Here is a 15,948-nt window from a genome sequence, read left to right on the forward strand (position 1 = left end):
TCACTCATCCTCAGAGCGGATTATTAAAGCCCTGCTGATTTTACCATATTCTAACCTACAGGAATCGGCTGATGGATAGCCGGGCATTAAGTGAAGCATGTGTGCCGCGCCTTTATTTGGTTAGACGTGAAGTGAATGCACATTTAATTTAGCCTTCTGCTCTTTTCTCTACCCTGCTCTCTCTCTCTTTCTCTCTCTCTCTCACTCTCTCTCTCTCTGACAGGTACTCTATCGATCGGCACACAGATCTGGAGAGGCAGTTCAATATCCACGTGGACGACGGGAAGATCACGTTAGCCAAACCGCTGGACCGCGAGGCCGATACGTGGCACAACATCACCGTGACGGCGACAGAAATCAGTAAGTGACGTTTTAATACAACTTTAAAATAAACAAATAAACAGACAAGAGAGGAAAGAAATAAAGGATGAATTTAATTACAGGAGCAATGCCATGTTGTGATCATCACAGTCACAGCCATCAGCAGGCATCAGACTAATAGATCACACAATAAGCAAATACAATCAAAAACAAACAAACAAACAAACAAAGACTGAATTTAATTACATGTATTGCCACATTGTCACACTGGCATCTGTAAACAAACATCAAACTACTAGATCACAGAATAAGTAAACAAACAAATAAATAAATATAATGCAATTTCAAAAAATCAAAAATCAGCTAAATCATCACCACGATGTCCAACTAATTTCTCATTATTCTAAAAAAATAGGGTATTTAAAATTCTCAATTTATAAACATATAAACATATATAATAGTTTTAGTTATTGTATAAATATATCAACAAGTTAAAATACAACAGGGGATCTATAAAGTAAACTACATACACATACAGTATACTGTACATGCATTAGGACAATAATAATAATAATAATAATAATAATAATAATAATAATAATAATAATGTGTGAATAAGTAACATTTAAAATAAATCAAAGTACTACGACTACTAATACTGATAAAAAAGAAAAAAATAAATATTAAAAATAATAATAATAATAATAATTATTATTATTATTATTAGTTCTTAGTTAGGTAGTTCTTTGGTTCACATGTTTACATAAATATACATGATACACAACATACACAACACGATCTAAAAGCCATACACATACACACACACACATACACACACACACACACACACACACACACACACACACACAGATTAAACACTGCTCAGGACAATTAACAGCAGATCCCCAGTGTGTAGTGTTTAATGTCTTGTATTCCTCAGTGACAATGAAAGCTGTTTAAACTCAGCGTGTTTGGGCAGAACCGACACCGCGCGCCTTCTCATGTCCGCGCTGGTGTGAAAACGAGTACGACAGGACGCAACGAGAAAGCGTGTTTATACCCTGATCCTCATTTCCCCATTTGGAAGAGAAAGAACGTGTTTAAATGGAAGATGCTTAAACATTTAATGAGAAATGTCTCGTCTAAACAGCCTCACTGTAACGTTTCTCACAGACCGTAATGTTTCCGTCGACTAAACGTTAGTCGAATAATGAATAATATGTTAATGGAAACGCTGTTTGGTAAATTTCACACTCTTGATCTTTTTATTATCCTTCTTCATTTTATACAGGATTTTATAAACTTTTAAAAACTTTAACTAATTTTCACTTTTTATAACATTTTATAAATTGTCCATGAAACAAGTTCACTTCCTGTTCTCACTTACATTATAGCAGCTATAAATGTTCGTTCCCTCACCAGACTCTCTTCTCTCTCTCTCTCTCTCTCTCTCTCTCTCTTAGTCTCCTTAGAGTTTAATAAGTCAAAAAAGAAGAGCAACACAAGAAATGTACCAATGTCCAAAACAGAACGTTATATCTTTAGTGATACAAAGCGCTGACGGTGGAGACTCCTTCCCTACATGTTACATGAACATACTTCCCCAAATGGAAAAAATTCTCTTTTTTTATGTTTACTTGATTTGGACAACCCTTTAGTATTTCTTTACCAAATACACCAGTCTCACTCTGTGCGATGGAGCTGTGTGTTTTATTATTTTTATCACCTCCATGCTTAAAGGAGCCAAAACTACAAATCATTACAAAGAAACTCACAGTGTGATTAATCCAGTTTTTAACCCTCGATCTCCTGAAATTTGCCGAGGAAACATCGATTTTAGAGAAAAATTTCAGTCTTGCAAGTAGCATTGTTAACAAGTCTTTCATTTGTCTGACATTTAAAGCTTGATGATTCCCCGCTAATTCCACTTATCCGCCGTTGGTAATTTAGCTTCGATGCGTCGCGTGGTTTATTATCTCGCATCTGAAGGAATCAGTTCTCAAAGCAGCTGTAGGCACGCCAAAGGCCAAAGCCAAATGATAATTGCGATAAAAGTCAGTGGGTACAACACTGATTAAATCCAATCATTTACCGGGTCCTCAGAAGGGACTTTAAATTAGCAGCGATGAAGGAATAATTCTAATAAAAAAATCCTAATCTAATTAAAAAGCATTTTATTTCCTTCTCCGACTTGCTACATTTTATAAATATTCATAGTTTTTAGGCTCATGTATAAAACATGTGTGTATGTGTTTGTACAGAGAACTTTTTAAAAGCACATAAAATATGAGCCGGGTTTTTTAATTACAATCCTCGTATGCACGCAAGATTAAGTGGAACATCTCGGACTGATAAAATAGTCTCACTATAGAAGAGAAAATTTGAAAAAGAAAGTTTCTGTATTATTATTATTATTATTATTATTATTATTATTATTATTAATGTTAATCGAGTGAGTCCTTCTCTACACAACTGGTTTCCAACCCTGGGCCCCTCGTCCTCCACATTTTGTTTTTTTTTCCTGCTCCCAACACATCCACAGTAATTTAACAAATCAACTAATTAAGAAACTTTTCTAAACAGACGAGGGTGCGGCAGAGCATGGAAACACTAAAACATGCAGGTCAGGGGTTATCCAGGACCAGGGTGGGGTGTCGCTGATATCCACACAGTCAGGATACTCAACATAATCTCCATCACAAGCCGTGCATCCGTGCCATGCTTGAACCCAGCTCTTGAATTTTCTTTAACAAATCTGCAAGTTGATGGTCTCGGACTGCGATACAGAATGTTTACAGAGATGAAACCCTTGACAAGGGCGATGTGCACAGACAGATAAAGAAATTTAAAAAAGGGGTAACAAGACAATCCATGCAGTAGGAGACCATCAACTGTGACGAAGGAGATTTTCAAAGAGGACTTGAGAGCATGGGTTCAACAACGGTGCGAATGCATGGCTTGTGATGGAGTCTATGTTGAGTGTGACCTTTCTATAGAGGAAGAGTTACCGTGTGCAGTTTAAACAATCCTTTGTATGTATATCTAATCTTTAATCTTTATAATTTCCTCTCTGTTTTAGGGAACCACAGCCAGATCTCCAGAGCGATCGTGGCCATCCGAGTGCTGGATATAAACGACAACGCTCCTGAATTTCCCACCGAGTACGAAGCCTTTCTCTGTGAAAATGGAAAACCCGGGCAGGTAAATGATGATGCATAAGTGGCGTTCGCCTTCAGGTTGACGGGTTCATTGTGTTTAAATGATTCATTCAGCCGATCCAGAGCTGTTTCTCACGAAAAACAATAAGTTTTAACTTCAGAACCCCCAAAAGGCAGATGCTAAATGTAAACCGGCTCTAATTCAATTTTACACTTTAAGTTATAGACATTTTTATCACAATGTAGACATATTTATTAAATATTCTTTAAATAATCCTGCGTTTGATTTAACTCTTAGGTAGGAACTCAAAAGTGTAGGAGAACTCCATTACCAAGCTAGCCGGCTAACGCTAATGCTCATAAGGTTATAATGTCTTACTCATTCTCAGTACTGTGCAGGCCTCTCTGTGTCATAGATTTAACCAAATAATATCTCTAAATCCATTGCTGTAGAGAAAACACGACTACACACTCCTATAAATGCGATGTGATGTATTGTATTCACTTTGGATGGCGTGAGTGAGGAATTCAGAGATAATTGTGTGTGTATTGAAGTCAGAAATTCTACCAGGTTAATTGACTGAATAGTAACTAGACATACAGTAGAACAAATAAATAAATAAATAAATAAATAAATAAATAGAAATAATAAAACTAATTTATCTGAAAAAAAAACAAAACTGGTACACTTTTAAACCTGACGTTTTTAATGGAAGTCCTTTAGTTTCTTAAGCTCCCGGTCTGGTCGTAATGTGCAGAACATGCTAGAACAAAGAGCAAGAGTTTCCTTGATAAATCAAAAGGATTAATTTAGACCCTAAGCGGGACAAAAGAACCTTGAACCATCCCAGGACACCCCTATCCCGTCACCCTGGCGAATCCTAATCAAAGTGAAGTCTCCATGCGGCAATCTATTGGCAATATGTATCCTAGACTCCTGTGAGATTTATTTCAATTTCAATCCCAGCCGTCTCGCTCTTGCTTTAATGTTACATCATATTACATTTGACAGCAAAGACAAAGATGACATTTCATCCTCCTGTCTGTAGTTTCCAGACGCTGCTGAATAAACCCCATAATATAGTTTACTACTATAGTTTACTACAGTATATACAGTTCTATAGTATTAGCGTGGTACTCCAGACATCACCGTATTAGGCACCACAGGACTTAATAGTGTACCAGAGTCGGTTCTGTAATACATCAGTGGGTATCGTGGTAGTGCTGTGGTGAGTACCACAAAACAGTGGCTACAAAAAGGTATCTAATATAGCATGTTTGTACATACTGTAGCATATTAGATATGTTAGGACATACTACTGTACATGTATGGTATAGTACAGACAGCATCATGTTATTGTATGTAATATTAAGAGTTTTAACATACAGACAGTACAGACAGTACAATGGTACCATACCATATAATTATCACCATTATGGTACGTAAACATGTATATCATATTTTTGACAGTATCCAGTGTTCCAATGTGCCATATTACAGCACACGTACCATTGTACCAAAGTATGTATCATAGTTCATACACGTACAGTACAATAACAGCAAATAAGTACAAACAGACAAAAAATACAGTGGGAGTATCACTCATCGTCTATACCGCTTTATCCTGTGTACTCATTTACACACTACAGGCAATTTGGGAACGTCAATTATACTAATCTGCATGTCTTTGGACTGTGAGAGGAAACCATAGTACCCGGAGGAAACCCATCAAGCACAGGGAGAACGTGAAAAATTCATGCACACAAAGATGGGAATCGAACTTGCCTGGGAATTGAACCCGGACCATGGAGGTGCAAGGTGACAGTGTTAACCACTACACCACCGTCTGGACTATATACTATTATATATAATATTGACATAACTGTTGGACTCCAAAACCGTTGGACTAATGAACATCCTTTTAACACACTTTACTGTACGTAGGAATGTACGTTTGTTACAACTCCAGGTAGGAAATTTAAAATCCTACTTTGTGTTGCAGTATCAGTCAGAAGTTACTTATGAAGTCTTTGGAAGTGTTTCCCATACCATTGTCGCTTTTCCTTTCTCTCTCTGTTCATCTCTTTTTGTTTTTCTGTCTGTCTTTCTTTCTCTCTTTCTCTCAAGGAGTTTTTGAACTGTTTGCCATTGCTGCAATTGATTGGAAACAAACCTGCATAAAGTACAAATGCACCAGAGTTAAATTTAACAGGAATCTTAAACGGTCTAAAGATCCACCCCTGAGGGTCTCACCTGAGTAACGTCCATTCATAGACTGAAAACTCCCGCTTGGCTCCGACATCTCATTCAAGATTGGACCTAACCAGATAAAAAAATAAATAAATAAATAAAAGTGAAGGATGTTAAAGGTCTCAGGTCTAAGTGTCCTTTCGCCAGCTCAGCATCCTTCAGCATCACTCACATTCCATCTCACTAAAGCACTCAGTTCTCCGTCAGGTTTTCATGTTCCATGAGATAACAAGGACAAGCATTGTGTCAGGTTCCTAAGTTTGAACGAGCCGTCCGTCATGAGAGAAACGGTTTGTCCTGAACTGCTCTGGCAGATTTATGGACGAAGAAGGACGAGGGGGAGAAATGTGAAAATGACAGCATGTGGTGCGTGGATAAAGGGTTCGAGTTTCAGAAGTGGATGGAAAGTAAATTTTTCATCCTGTACAGGGTGCTGTCTTTATGAGTGAGGACTCATCTCTCTGCGTGTGTGTGTGTGTGTGTGTGTGTGTGTGTGTATGTGTGTGTGTGTGTGTGTGTTTGTGTGTGTGTGTGTGTGTGTGTGTGTGTGTGTGTATGTGTGTGTGTGTGTGTGTGTGTGTGCGCGTGTGTGTGGGTGCAGGTGATCCAGACCATCAGCGCTGTGGACAGAGACAATCCAGCTCAAGGACACACCTTTCACTACAGACTGGAGATGCTGAACAACCCAAACTTCACCATTAAAAACAACTTAGGTGAGAAACAAACAGCACACACACACACACACACACACACACACACACACACACACACACACACACACACAGATAAATAGACAAAGAGGGACAGGGAAAAAGAGGGAGAGAGAGAGGAGAGAGAGATACAGTAGATACAAAGGAAGGAGATGAAAGAGAAAAAGACAGATAGAGGATTAATCAATAAGAGACAATAAAGGACAATAGAGACACAGAGATAAAGATAAGACGAGATAAAGACAGTAGATACAGATACAATAAGACAGAGAGAGAAATATAAAAATATGTTAGTGCAGGGTGAAGGACCTAGAGAGAGAGAGGCAGAGACAGAGACAGATGAAAAAATATGAATAGAGTAAGACAGAAAAGGGATGGAGGGATCAAGAAACAGAATCAAATCAGGGAAAATGGACAGAGAGGGAGAGAGAGAGAAGTGTATAGGAAGAAATGGTGAGAGATAGAGGGATAAATATATATAGAAAGAAAGGTGCATTATAGGAGGAAAGACCCCAGCAAGAAAGACAGAGACAGAGTGGAATTTGAGTCCTTTCGACCAATCAGAATGCAGGATTTAACAGATACAGTAACTCTATTATACTGTATACGTTATTCTTGACTTTCAGACACAGAGCTATTGTTCGAGTGTGTGTGTGTGTGAAGGAACAGTCACATTGTTCATGTTGGTCATCCCACAGTTTGTGTGGAAGCCAGTCGAGTGGGTTTGTTGTGACTGGAGGGAAGATCTGCTAGAATTAGCGTCCCTGAAAGTTAGCAGCTGTTTGTTAGCCTGGACATCAGCTAGTATTTTTACTCCCCGGTGCATTTCGAAAGGAAGCAAATGAACGGCATCCGAGGCTGAGCTCAGCGTGGGTGATCATATAGAGCCGTGCTGCTGTGACAGATGGCTCGACGTTTGTTTGCTAAATACCATGACTGCTTTGGTGAGCGCTGAGTCTCGTGTCATTTAGCAGGAAGACGTTAGTGTACGTTACATGCACAGGAAAACCCCTGATGTTAGGGCTCGAGGTGAGATCCCGTCATAACATTCCGTCTGTCTGTAACGGTGTCACATGAAGAAGATTCCAACACCAGAGGAAGAACATGTTCATACTGCAGAATAAGGAGGGGTCAATGAGAGAAGGAAAAACTACATTGCATTTACAGAGAAAAAAAATATTTCTTTAAAAATAGAAACGAATCTAAACACTCGACAAAGACTCTCGTACCTAAAGGAAAAGAAAAAAAGGAGACTTCCCCATTACACAAATGAGTAAATAAATTAATAAATAAGTAATAATAAATAAGTAAATAAATAAGATACAGACAATGAAAAGAAGAAGACCCCTTCCAAAAAAGATAAAAGGAGGAAAATTTTTACTTTCATTTCTTAAAGAAAGAGAAAAATTTTTTTTTTCTTTTACAAAGAGTACAGCAAACATGGCAGCAAATTATTGTTTTACACTTTAAAGGCAAAAAAAACTATAAAGCTTCCTAAAAAGAAAAGAAAAGAAAAAAAATCACAGCAAATGGATACAAGTTTTTTTTTTCTTCTAAAAGTAAAAATAAAAAAAAAACCTTCATACTGAGTAGAAGGAATAAAAGCTTAGTGCCCTTACAAAAAAAAAAAAAAAAGAGAGAAAAAAAAGAATATGTGTGTTTGCAGGATTTAAAGGGGAAAAAAAGTAACAAAAAAATAATAATTTCGTATAAAAAAAAACATGAAAAATGGCAGGAAATAAAAGTTTTCTTTAAAGGCAAAGAAGAAAATAGTAAAAAAAAAACTAAATATATAAAAAAAGATAAAATAACCCATAAAAAACTTCATGAGGGATAGAATTGGAAACTTTGCACTCATAATAATAATAATAATAATAATAATAATAATAATAAAGCATCATCCTGTTTGAAAAGGAATACATGTAGAATATGATCTTTTGCAGAAGATCTAAAATAAAAACATTAAAAACAATAATCCTAAAAGAAAACAAAAATGGGGAAAATCTGCTGTAAAATTGTTTTTTAAAAAAGAGCCAATAACAGGATTTATTTTATTAAATCACTCTCTGTCCTGAAAGGATGAAATGGAAGCTCGGTGTCCTTAAAAATGGGGGGACAATAAGTCTAAAAAGAAAGGAAACGTAGAGTATGTGCTTTGGCAATGAATCTGAAGAAGAGAGAAAATGGCGCACGAGTCCGGGGAATTTTCAGGTCAGCCGCTATTCAGCTTCGTTATGAAGAAATTGACCTTTGACCCCACTCTTCAATACAGTGTTGATTGAGAATAGAGCGGCAGACGGCAGTGATTTCCTGCTTCATTCAGCTCTCGAATTCTGGGAAAGTTTAATAATGCTCTGCCACCATCAGGCCAAAGGTAATGATTAGATAACGCTTTAAACTGTAATTACTAGGTGAGGAATAATTACAGTGTAGATACACACCGTGTTATTACCAAAGATTATGAGGACAGAAAGAGCAGAAATCAGCGACCACGAAAAAACAGCAGCCAGGCCGGAGATTCAGCATCGGCTCAGACCCTGGAACAACAGCGTTAAAGTCGTAGATATAAATTTATATGCAAATACAGTAAACACAGACGGGGTTTAAAAACGCTGAATATAGGTTAGAAATGTTTGTCTTTGTCTGAGGTGTAGAGATCAGAGTACAGATAAAGACAAGATGTAATAAACAGTGATGAAAATAAAGTGTTAGAGCAGAAAGCGGATCTTTTTCTTTGGGCAAGTTTTCAGAATAATACTTAAAAAAAGCTTTCTGTTCAAAAGATCATTTCATCTCTCAGTCTGTTGAGGAGCAGATGTAAGGTCAGCGTGTTTTCACGGTGAGCCCGAGGCGTTATGCGCCTCGAGGGGTTTGTGGTAAAAATGGTCAAAGATAGATATCAGTGACTCGACATGACGGAGAGCTTGGAAGAGGAATAAAAAAAAAATAATAAAAAAAAAATCAAGCAGCTCAAACAGGAAAAGTTAAATAATTCTAATGAAAGATTTACAGTGATTAAAATTATATTTAAACTGTATTTTTCTTTTTTTTTTTTTTTTTTTACAAGAGAAAGACACTTATGTGTGATTTACAAAAAAAAAAGAAGATTTATAGGGAACAATCCTTTTTTTTTTCTTTTTGGCATAAATAAACAAAATTTAAGCTAAAGTAGCTTTTTTTTTTTATTATAAAAAACGTCTTTAACTCCCCTGTCCTTAACCTTACAGATCAAACGCTCTGACACTGGAGACTCCTTCCACTTACACACAGTGTATGAGCATCGCCTGCCTGACACGTCCCTGTGATCGAGCTGTTACAGAATAAAAAAGATAACATATTAAAACAAGCGTATTTATTATAAGTCTATAAACCACTTCACAGCCATGTTCCTGTGTGAAAGTTAACCCGGTATCGAATGAACAGACGTCCAAGCGTAGACATTAGCCGGCTGGAAGTTTAGAAATAATTGGACTCGATTGTGAAAATGTTTTCTGAAAGAAAGCGGAGATTAGCTTTTGCCCTTGTGTTAAAAATTAGAAAAGAATATTTTGATGGCAATTTTTCTTTTTCCCTCCTTTAAGGAAAATAATAAAGCTGGGGAAAAAAAGTTTCCGTAATTAAAATGATAAAGCGACAGAAAGGGTTTGAAAATAATTGCTTTGTGATATTAACACAACACAAAATCGTCACCTTGGTATTTTTCATTAACGTGTTTATTAACTGGAATTAAACCTGCGCTCAGATTCTCTCACACACACACACTCACGCACACACACACACCGCAGGAAAAGTTGCTTCAGGACGCATTTTGTTTTCACATAAAGGTGATACGTTTGAGACCTGAGGAAGGCTTTCATGATGAAAAAAGTTATTTCCGGAGCTCATTTATTCCACTCATCGCTGCATTATCTCCATGTTCACGCCACCTCGAAGCTTTTCTCTTCCCACCTGCTTTATATTGTGTCTCTCTCCCTCTCGTGAATCTACGCAACGTTTGAGACTATTAGACGATTAGAAACCCATTTGTGGTTTCTTGTGGGAGTATAAAGTACAAATATGAAGCGAAAAGATGATGAGGAAGTAGATAATGAACACCGAGACGCACCAAGGAGCTGGAGAACTTTACTCTCTTTACTCTTTTTTTTTTTTCTTTTTTCTCACTCGATACATTTCCACAAGGATCTCAGTTTTATTGTCCTGCCTTCAGCAAATATTTAACAAAAAACACTGAGAACAAATCTAATTTATTTACTTTCTTTAGCCTCCTTCTGGGTTTTTTTGCTTCGCAATGTTTCAGCGTCCCTTCGGATTTTAAAGCAATTTATGAACATTTTGTAGAACCTCAGAAGTACGTTTATGATGCACCCAAACAAGGTTAGCATGAATAATACAAAATTATATATCTTTTCAGAAATCCTGCCATGTGCAAGCTTGCATTATTAGGAAATATTCGTAATATTTAATGTTTAATATAAATTTGTCAAATCATTTTAGACTTTCACTTTACTGTAAAGATGGTTAGCTGGTGGCTATAAATATTACACACATTTTATAAATATCACAAATCCTTTCATGTCAACCTACTGTATATTAGCTAGTATGCTAGCTTTAGAAGGTAATTTTATGATTGGTAAATAAACCTGGTCAAAATATTTTATATCCAACATTAGCAGTAACTGTTAGTAAAAACATTTGTACGTGTTTGAGTTAAAAATATCCTAAAAGTCAGGTGGGAAAAAACTTTTAAAATGGAATCTTGGGCATCTCATAAATATTTTATTAAACAAATAAATAATAATACTATTACTACTCTACTGATAAATAAATGTTTAAAATGCTTTTCCTGATATGTTATCCAGCTAGCTAATAAACAAATCCATTAAAAAATATACTTTGTTCAAAATGACTCAAATGCACACGCATACAGTATTATAGATTCTTCAGGTTAATAGCCGTCTTCACTCCTCAGACAACTCCATCAGCATCCTGGCGAAGCACGACTCGTTTCGACGTCAGAAACAGGAGCTGTACCTGCTGCCCATCGTGGTGAGTGATGACGGAGATCCGCCGATGAGCAGCACCAACACTTTGACCATCCGGGTGTGTGGCTGCAGTAAAGACGGCGTGGTTCAGTCGTGTAACGTCGAGGCCTTCGTCCTGCCCATCGGCCTCAGCATGGGGGCGCTGATAGCCATCCTTGCCTGCATCATCTTACTGCTGGGTAAGAGCTTCTGGAATCCTCTTTAGAAACGTGCAGTGTTTAATGATTGGATGAAAATTGTGTCTTTAGGCACCGATTTGATCTGGGTAATAAGTTTTTTTTTATTAGTTAAACCATATCCTGTAGCATGACGGTGAAATCCTAACACAAGGCGCTACTGTAGGTTGTTGTTGTTCATTTTACTGCAGATTCATCACTCTTGGTCAGTATTTTGTGTGCAATTCTTTATTTCAACTCCATATCATAAATTGAGCTCAATTGTGCAAAATAATAGTGGAAAAGAAATAACATTATAATAAAAAAACGTTCTTAGAATTATAACCAAACCTCCTCCTTGACCTTCTTCTTTTCCTCCAGCCTGGAGCTTCCATCCTCTCCTGAAACACTACTACCTGCATCCTCTCTTTTATTTCCTTGTTTCAAGTCCTGTCTATCAATCATCTTAAAGTTTGCCACCTTCAGCTCTACCTTTTGCCTTTTTTCAGCAGCACCATCTCTGAACCATAAAAAATAGCTGGTTACTTTTACTGTCTTGTAAACTTTTCCTTTCACATTTCCAGATATCTTTCCATCACCAATAGCTCCTGCCACTCTTCTTCACCAACTCCCTGCCTTCACTCTCTTCTTCACATTTTCCCCCAGTATTTAACCTCATCCACCTTCATCACCTCTACTCCTTCCAACCACAGTATTCCTCTGCCCTCCCTCTCATTCCTCCACGAACTCTCACTGACTTTCATTCTCCTTCTCACCAGGGTGTGTCTCCACCCTGCTGGGCTCATCTCACCCTTTTCTCATTACAGATCACAATGTCATCCACAAACATCATAGTCCATGTGGACTCTGTCTGACCTCATCTGTCAACCTGTCCATCAGCATTGCAAACAAAAAGGGCCAAGTGCCTATCCATGATGCAACCCTAGCTCCACCTTGAACTCTTCCTTCCTACCACTCGCTCTACCTAACTTTTCTGGCCTTCATGATACTTTTTCAACAGTACTCTCAGAGCAAACATGTGCCATGTGCCACGCTCTTTCAATATGCCATTGAGGCATATTGCTCTTCGCAATTCTTTACACAGTCCCCTTCCTTCTCAGACTTGTATCCACTACTCTTTCTGCTGACTTCTTTAGGTGGCTGATCAACTAAGTGCAGTTGCTAAAGCTTTACACATCTCCCTTATTCTTAAAATAGATACCAGTTAACCTATCCTCGACTTCCTAGGCATCCTCTCACTTTCCCAGCTTTTGTTAAGAATCCGGATTAAAAACTCCACTGCTGTCTCTCCTAAATCCTCTTCATGACTGGAGAGGTCATCTGGCCCAATCTCCTTTCCAATCTACATCCCCTTCATAGCGGTTCTTTCTTTATCCCTGCTAATCCCACACACTTCCTACCTTCTCCAATGAGACCTGAAGACTTCTCTCCTTCATTTTTACCTTCCCCTACTCTTATCCATCACATTGTGCTCCATTATCTTTTATCTATTCATCACCACCATTTTCATACTTTTTGCAAAACCAACCTGCTCACTCAAGTTCACTCCAACCACCATGCTGTCTTCCTTGAGTACACCCCCCATGACTTTATCCAACTCTCTTCAGAAATCTTCTTTATCCTCCATCTCAGACCTCACTTGTGGAGCATACTGTATGTGCAGACAACTTTTATTAATACCCCGACAAAATTCTTGCATGACATTCATCACTCTTTCATACACTGTTTTTACCTCCAAAACAATTCCTTAGGATTACTGCTGCACCATTTTTTTTTCATCCACACCACTGTAATCAGTTTAAACCCAGCTCTGATGCTACTGGCTTAAGTCCACCTCTAATTGGTCTCATGTACAGTACATACTGTCTGATTTTTACCTTCACACCTTGTTGTCTGTCCCTCTTTTTCTTCTTCTTCACCCAATAGTGGCTTTGTTTCCACTAGTACCCTTCTGGCAAAGGGTGATGGTTGTTGGTGGCATGGGCCTCAATTTGATCCAGTATGGCAATCTTTTACCGTTTATGATCCGTGCATTTGATTTGGCACAGGTTTTACAACAGATGCCATTCCTGCTGCAACCCTTCCAATTTATCCAGGGTTGGGGCTAGCACGCTTTATTGCACTGGTTTGTGTAACCCCAGTGGCTGCACAGTGGATTGTCAATTATAAGTTAAAATCTGGTTTGTCTAAATCTATTTCATTAACTTTGTGTTTTTAGTGATCGTGGTTCTGTTCGTGACTCTGCGGCGTCACAAAAGCGAGCCACTGATTATTAAAGATGAGGAGGATGTTCGGGAGAACATCATCACCTACGACGATGAAGGTGGAGGTGAGGAGGACACAGAGGCTTTCGACATCGCCACCCTGCAGAATCCCGACGGCATCAATGGCTTCCTGCCCCGCAAAGACATCAAACCTGAGCTGAGCTACAGTGTCCGTGCCGGACTCAGACCTGCAGCCAATGGCGTCGACATTGACGAGTTCATTAACGTCCGGCTCCACGAAGCTGATAACGACCCGACGGCACCACCATATGACTCCATCCAGATCTACGGCTATGAAGGTCGGGGATCCGTGGCTGGCTCTTTGAGCTCACTGGAAACTACTTCTTCAGATTCGGACCAGAATTTCGATTATCTCAGAGAGTGGGGTCCGCGGTTTAGAAGACTTGGAGAGCTCTACTCAGTGGGCGAGAGTGACAAAGAAACTTGAGGCATTACTTTTTTCCGTCCTCATGACTTTTTTCATTATGGTTAAAACACATCTGTTTTAAAATGGTGGGAACCTTTTAGCTTTTTTTTTTTTTTTTCCAAATCTCTTAGAGACAAGCATACTAGGGTCAGTCATCCACATCAAAGTGCATAACGGGGCTGAACTTCACCACCACAGTGTCTGTCATAGGAGGTCACTGATTCTTGTGGAGTCTTGTAGATTAAGTGTTTTTGGCTCGTCGTTTGTTCACTGTGACCAGCAGAAGTGAAGATTCTTGTTGGTCACATAAAGAGAAGGACGAAATGAAAAAAGGTTTGAGAGATGTGGATGGAAATCTTAGGCCTCAAAATGGCTGGGGACGTCTTCTTAACACCATCCAGCCGATCTGAGGAAGAAAGGAACTTTATAAAATCGACAAAAAAGCAATATATGGTCTACTATGTTGAATGTATGTGTGTATGTTTAAAGGTGAGATAAGTGTACAATATTGGCTTTAATAGATCTTAGTTGAGATAGCATTTGATACCAAGTGGCCGGATTTCCTGAAAAGCCTCGAGGCTTGCTTTATACACCCTGTTTGTATTTGCGCTCTTAGTGTGTTTCACACTCGAACATTAGTAGCCTATAACAGACTGAAGACAAAAAGAGAAATGTAGAAACAACGAGGCCTTCTTTTTACAGAAGCATAAATACAGTTGTATTTAAAACAATTTTTGGAAACATCAACCGTGTTTACTTCATTAGCGTAGTATGATTTATAAATATATGAATATTCATTGTCTGTTTTGTGCTGCAAGTATAAAAAAAATGGTGTCATTTCAGTTTCTCTTTTTCTGATTTATTTCGTCACCAGAAAGCTCCTATTGAAAATGCTTAAATTAGAAATACAGTACCGCAGTTTCTGCAGAGGTCACCAGTGATCCTGTTAACACCTGATCATTTCATGCCTCACGTCATGAGGATCAGTATTATTATAATATCTGGATATAATATTCTCAAAGCAAAATTATGTGTGTACATCACTAGGGATTTCATTTAATCAAATGTTAAAGTGCAGTAAACACATCTGTGCAAAAGAAACATCAGCCTAAAGAAAATCCCTCTCAATATACCATGTCATGGCTGAAACCCTGGAAGAACCTATCAAAAATTAAACCACTTCTGATGCATTATTTTAAGAGACCTTATTTGATAAGATAGAAGAGTCAGAACTGTGACCCCTAACAAGACAAAATGTCATAACTGAAACCTACCCCATTATATTACATTAGAATTGAATCCCCTTTTTATGTCATGAAAGAAACTCCTTAAATATATGCCATGCTGTAACATTACGTCATGATTAAACCTCTCGTTAAACATTACGTCATGACTGAAACCCCTCCTTTAATATTATCTTGACAAAAACCCTTCTTAAACATTGTGTCATGACTGAAACTCCTCCTTAAACATGTTGGGTCATACTTTAAAGTTTCTACATGTGGTAATAAAACTCCAAAACAACCTTGTCATGGCTAAAAGCCTTTTAATTTGTTCATAAATAAAACCTTCCTTGGTCAAATATTAGATCATTAATAA

General features: G+C 37.9%; 1 protein-coding gene across 1 annotated transcript in view; it reads left to right on the forward strand.

The window, feature by feature from the left end:
• cdh8 (cadherin 8) overlaps positions 1-15,746 on the forward strand; it is a 132,154-nt gene extending 116,408 nt beyond the window's left edge. Inside the window, exons 8-12 of the mRNA XM_053492673.1 lie at positions 224-360; positions 3,401-3,522; positions 6,332-6,443; positions 11,410-11,661; positions 13,877-15,746. Coding sequence (XP_053348648.1) covers positions 224-360; positions 3,401-3,522; positions 6,332-6,443; positions 11,410-11,661; positions 13,877-14,370 — 1,117 coding nt within the window. The 3' untranslated portion in view covers positions 14,371-15,746. The remainder of the gene's footprint in view (positions 1-223; positions 361-3,400; positions 3,523-6,331; positions 6,444-11,409; positions 11,662-13,876) is intronic.
• The last annotated feature ends 202 nt before the right edge of the window (positions 15,747-15,948 follow it).

This window comes from Clarias gariepinus, chromosome 3 (genome assembly GCF_024256425.1).
Source record: "Clarias gariepinus isolate MV-2021 ecotype Netherlands chromosome 3, CGAR_prim_01v2, whole genome shotgun sequence".
NCBI classification, from domain to species: Eukaryota; Metazoa; Chordata; class Actinopteri; order Siluriformes; family Clariidae; genus Clarias; species Clarias gariepinus.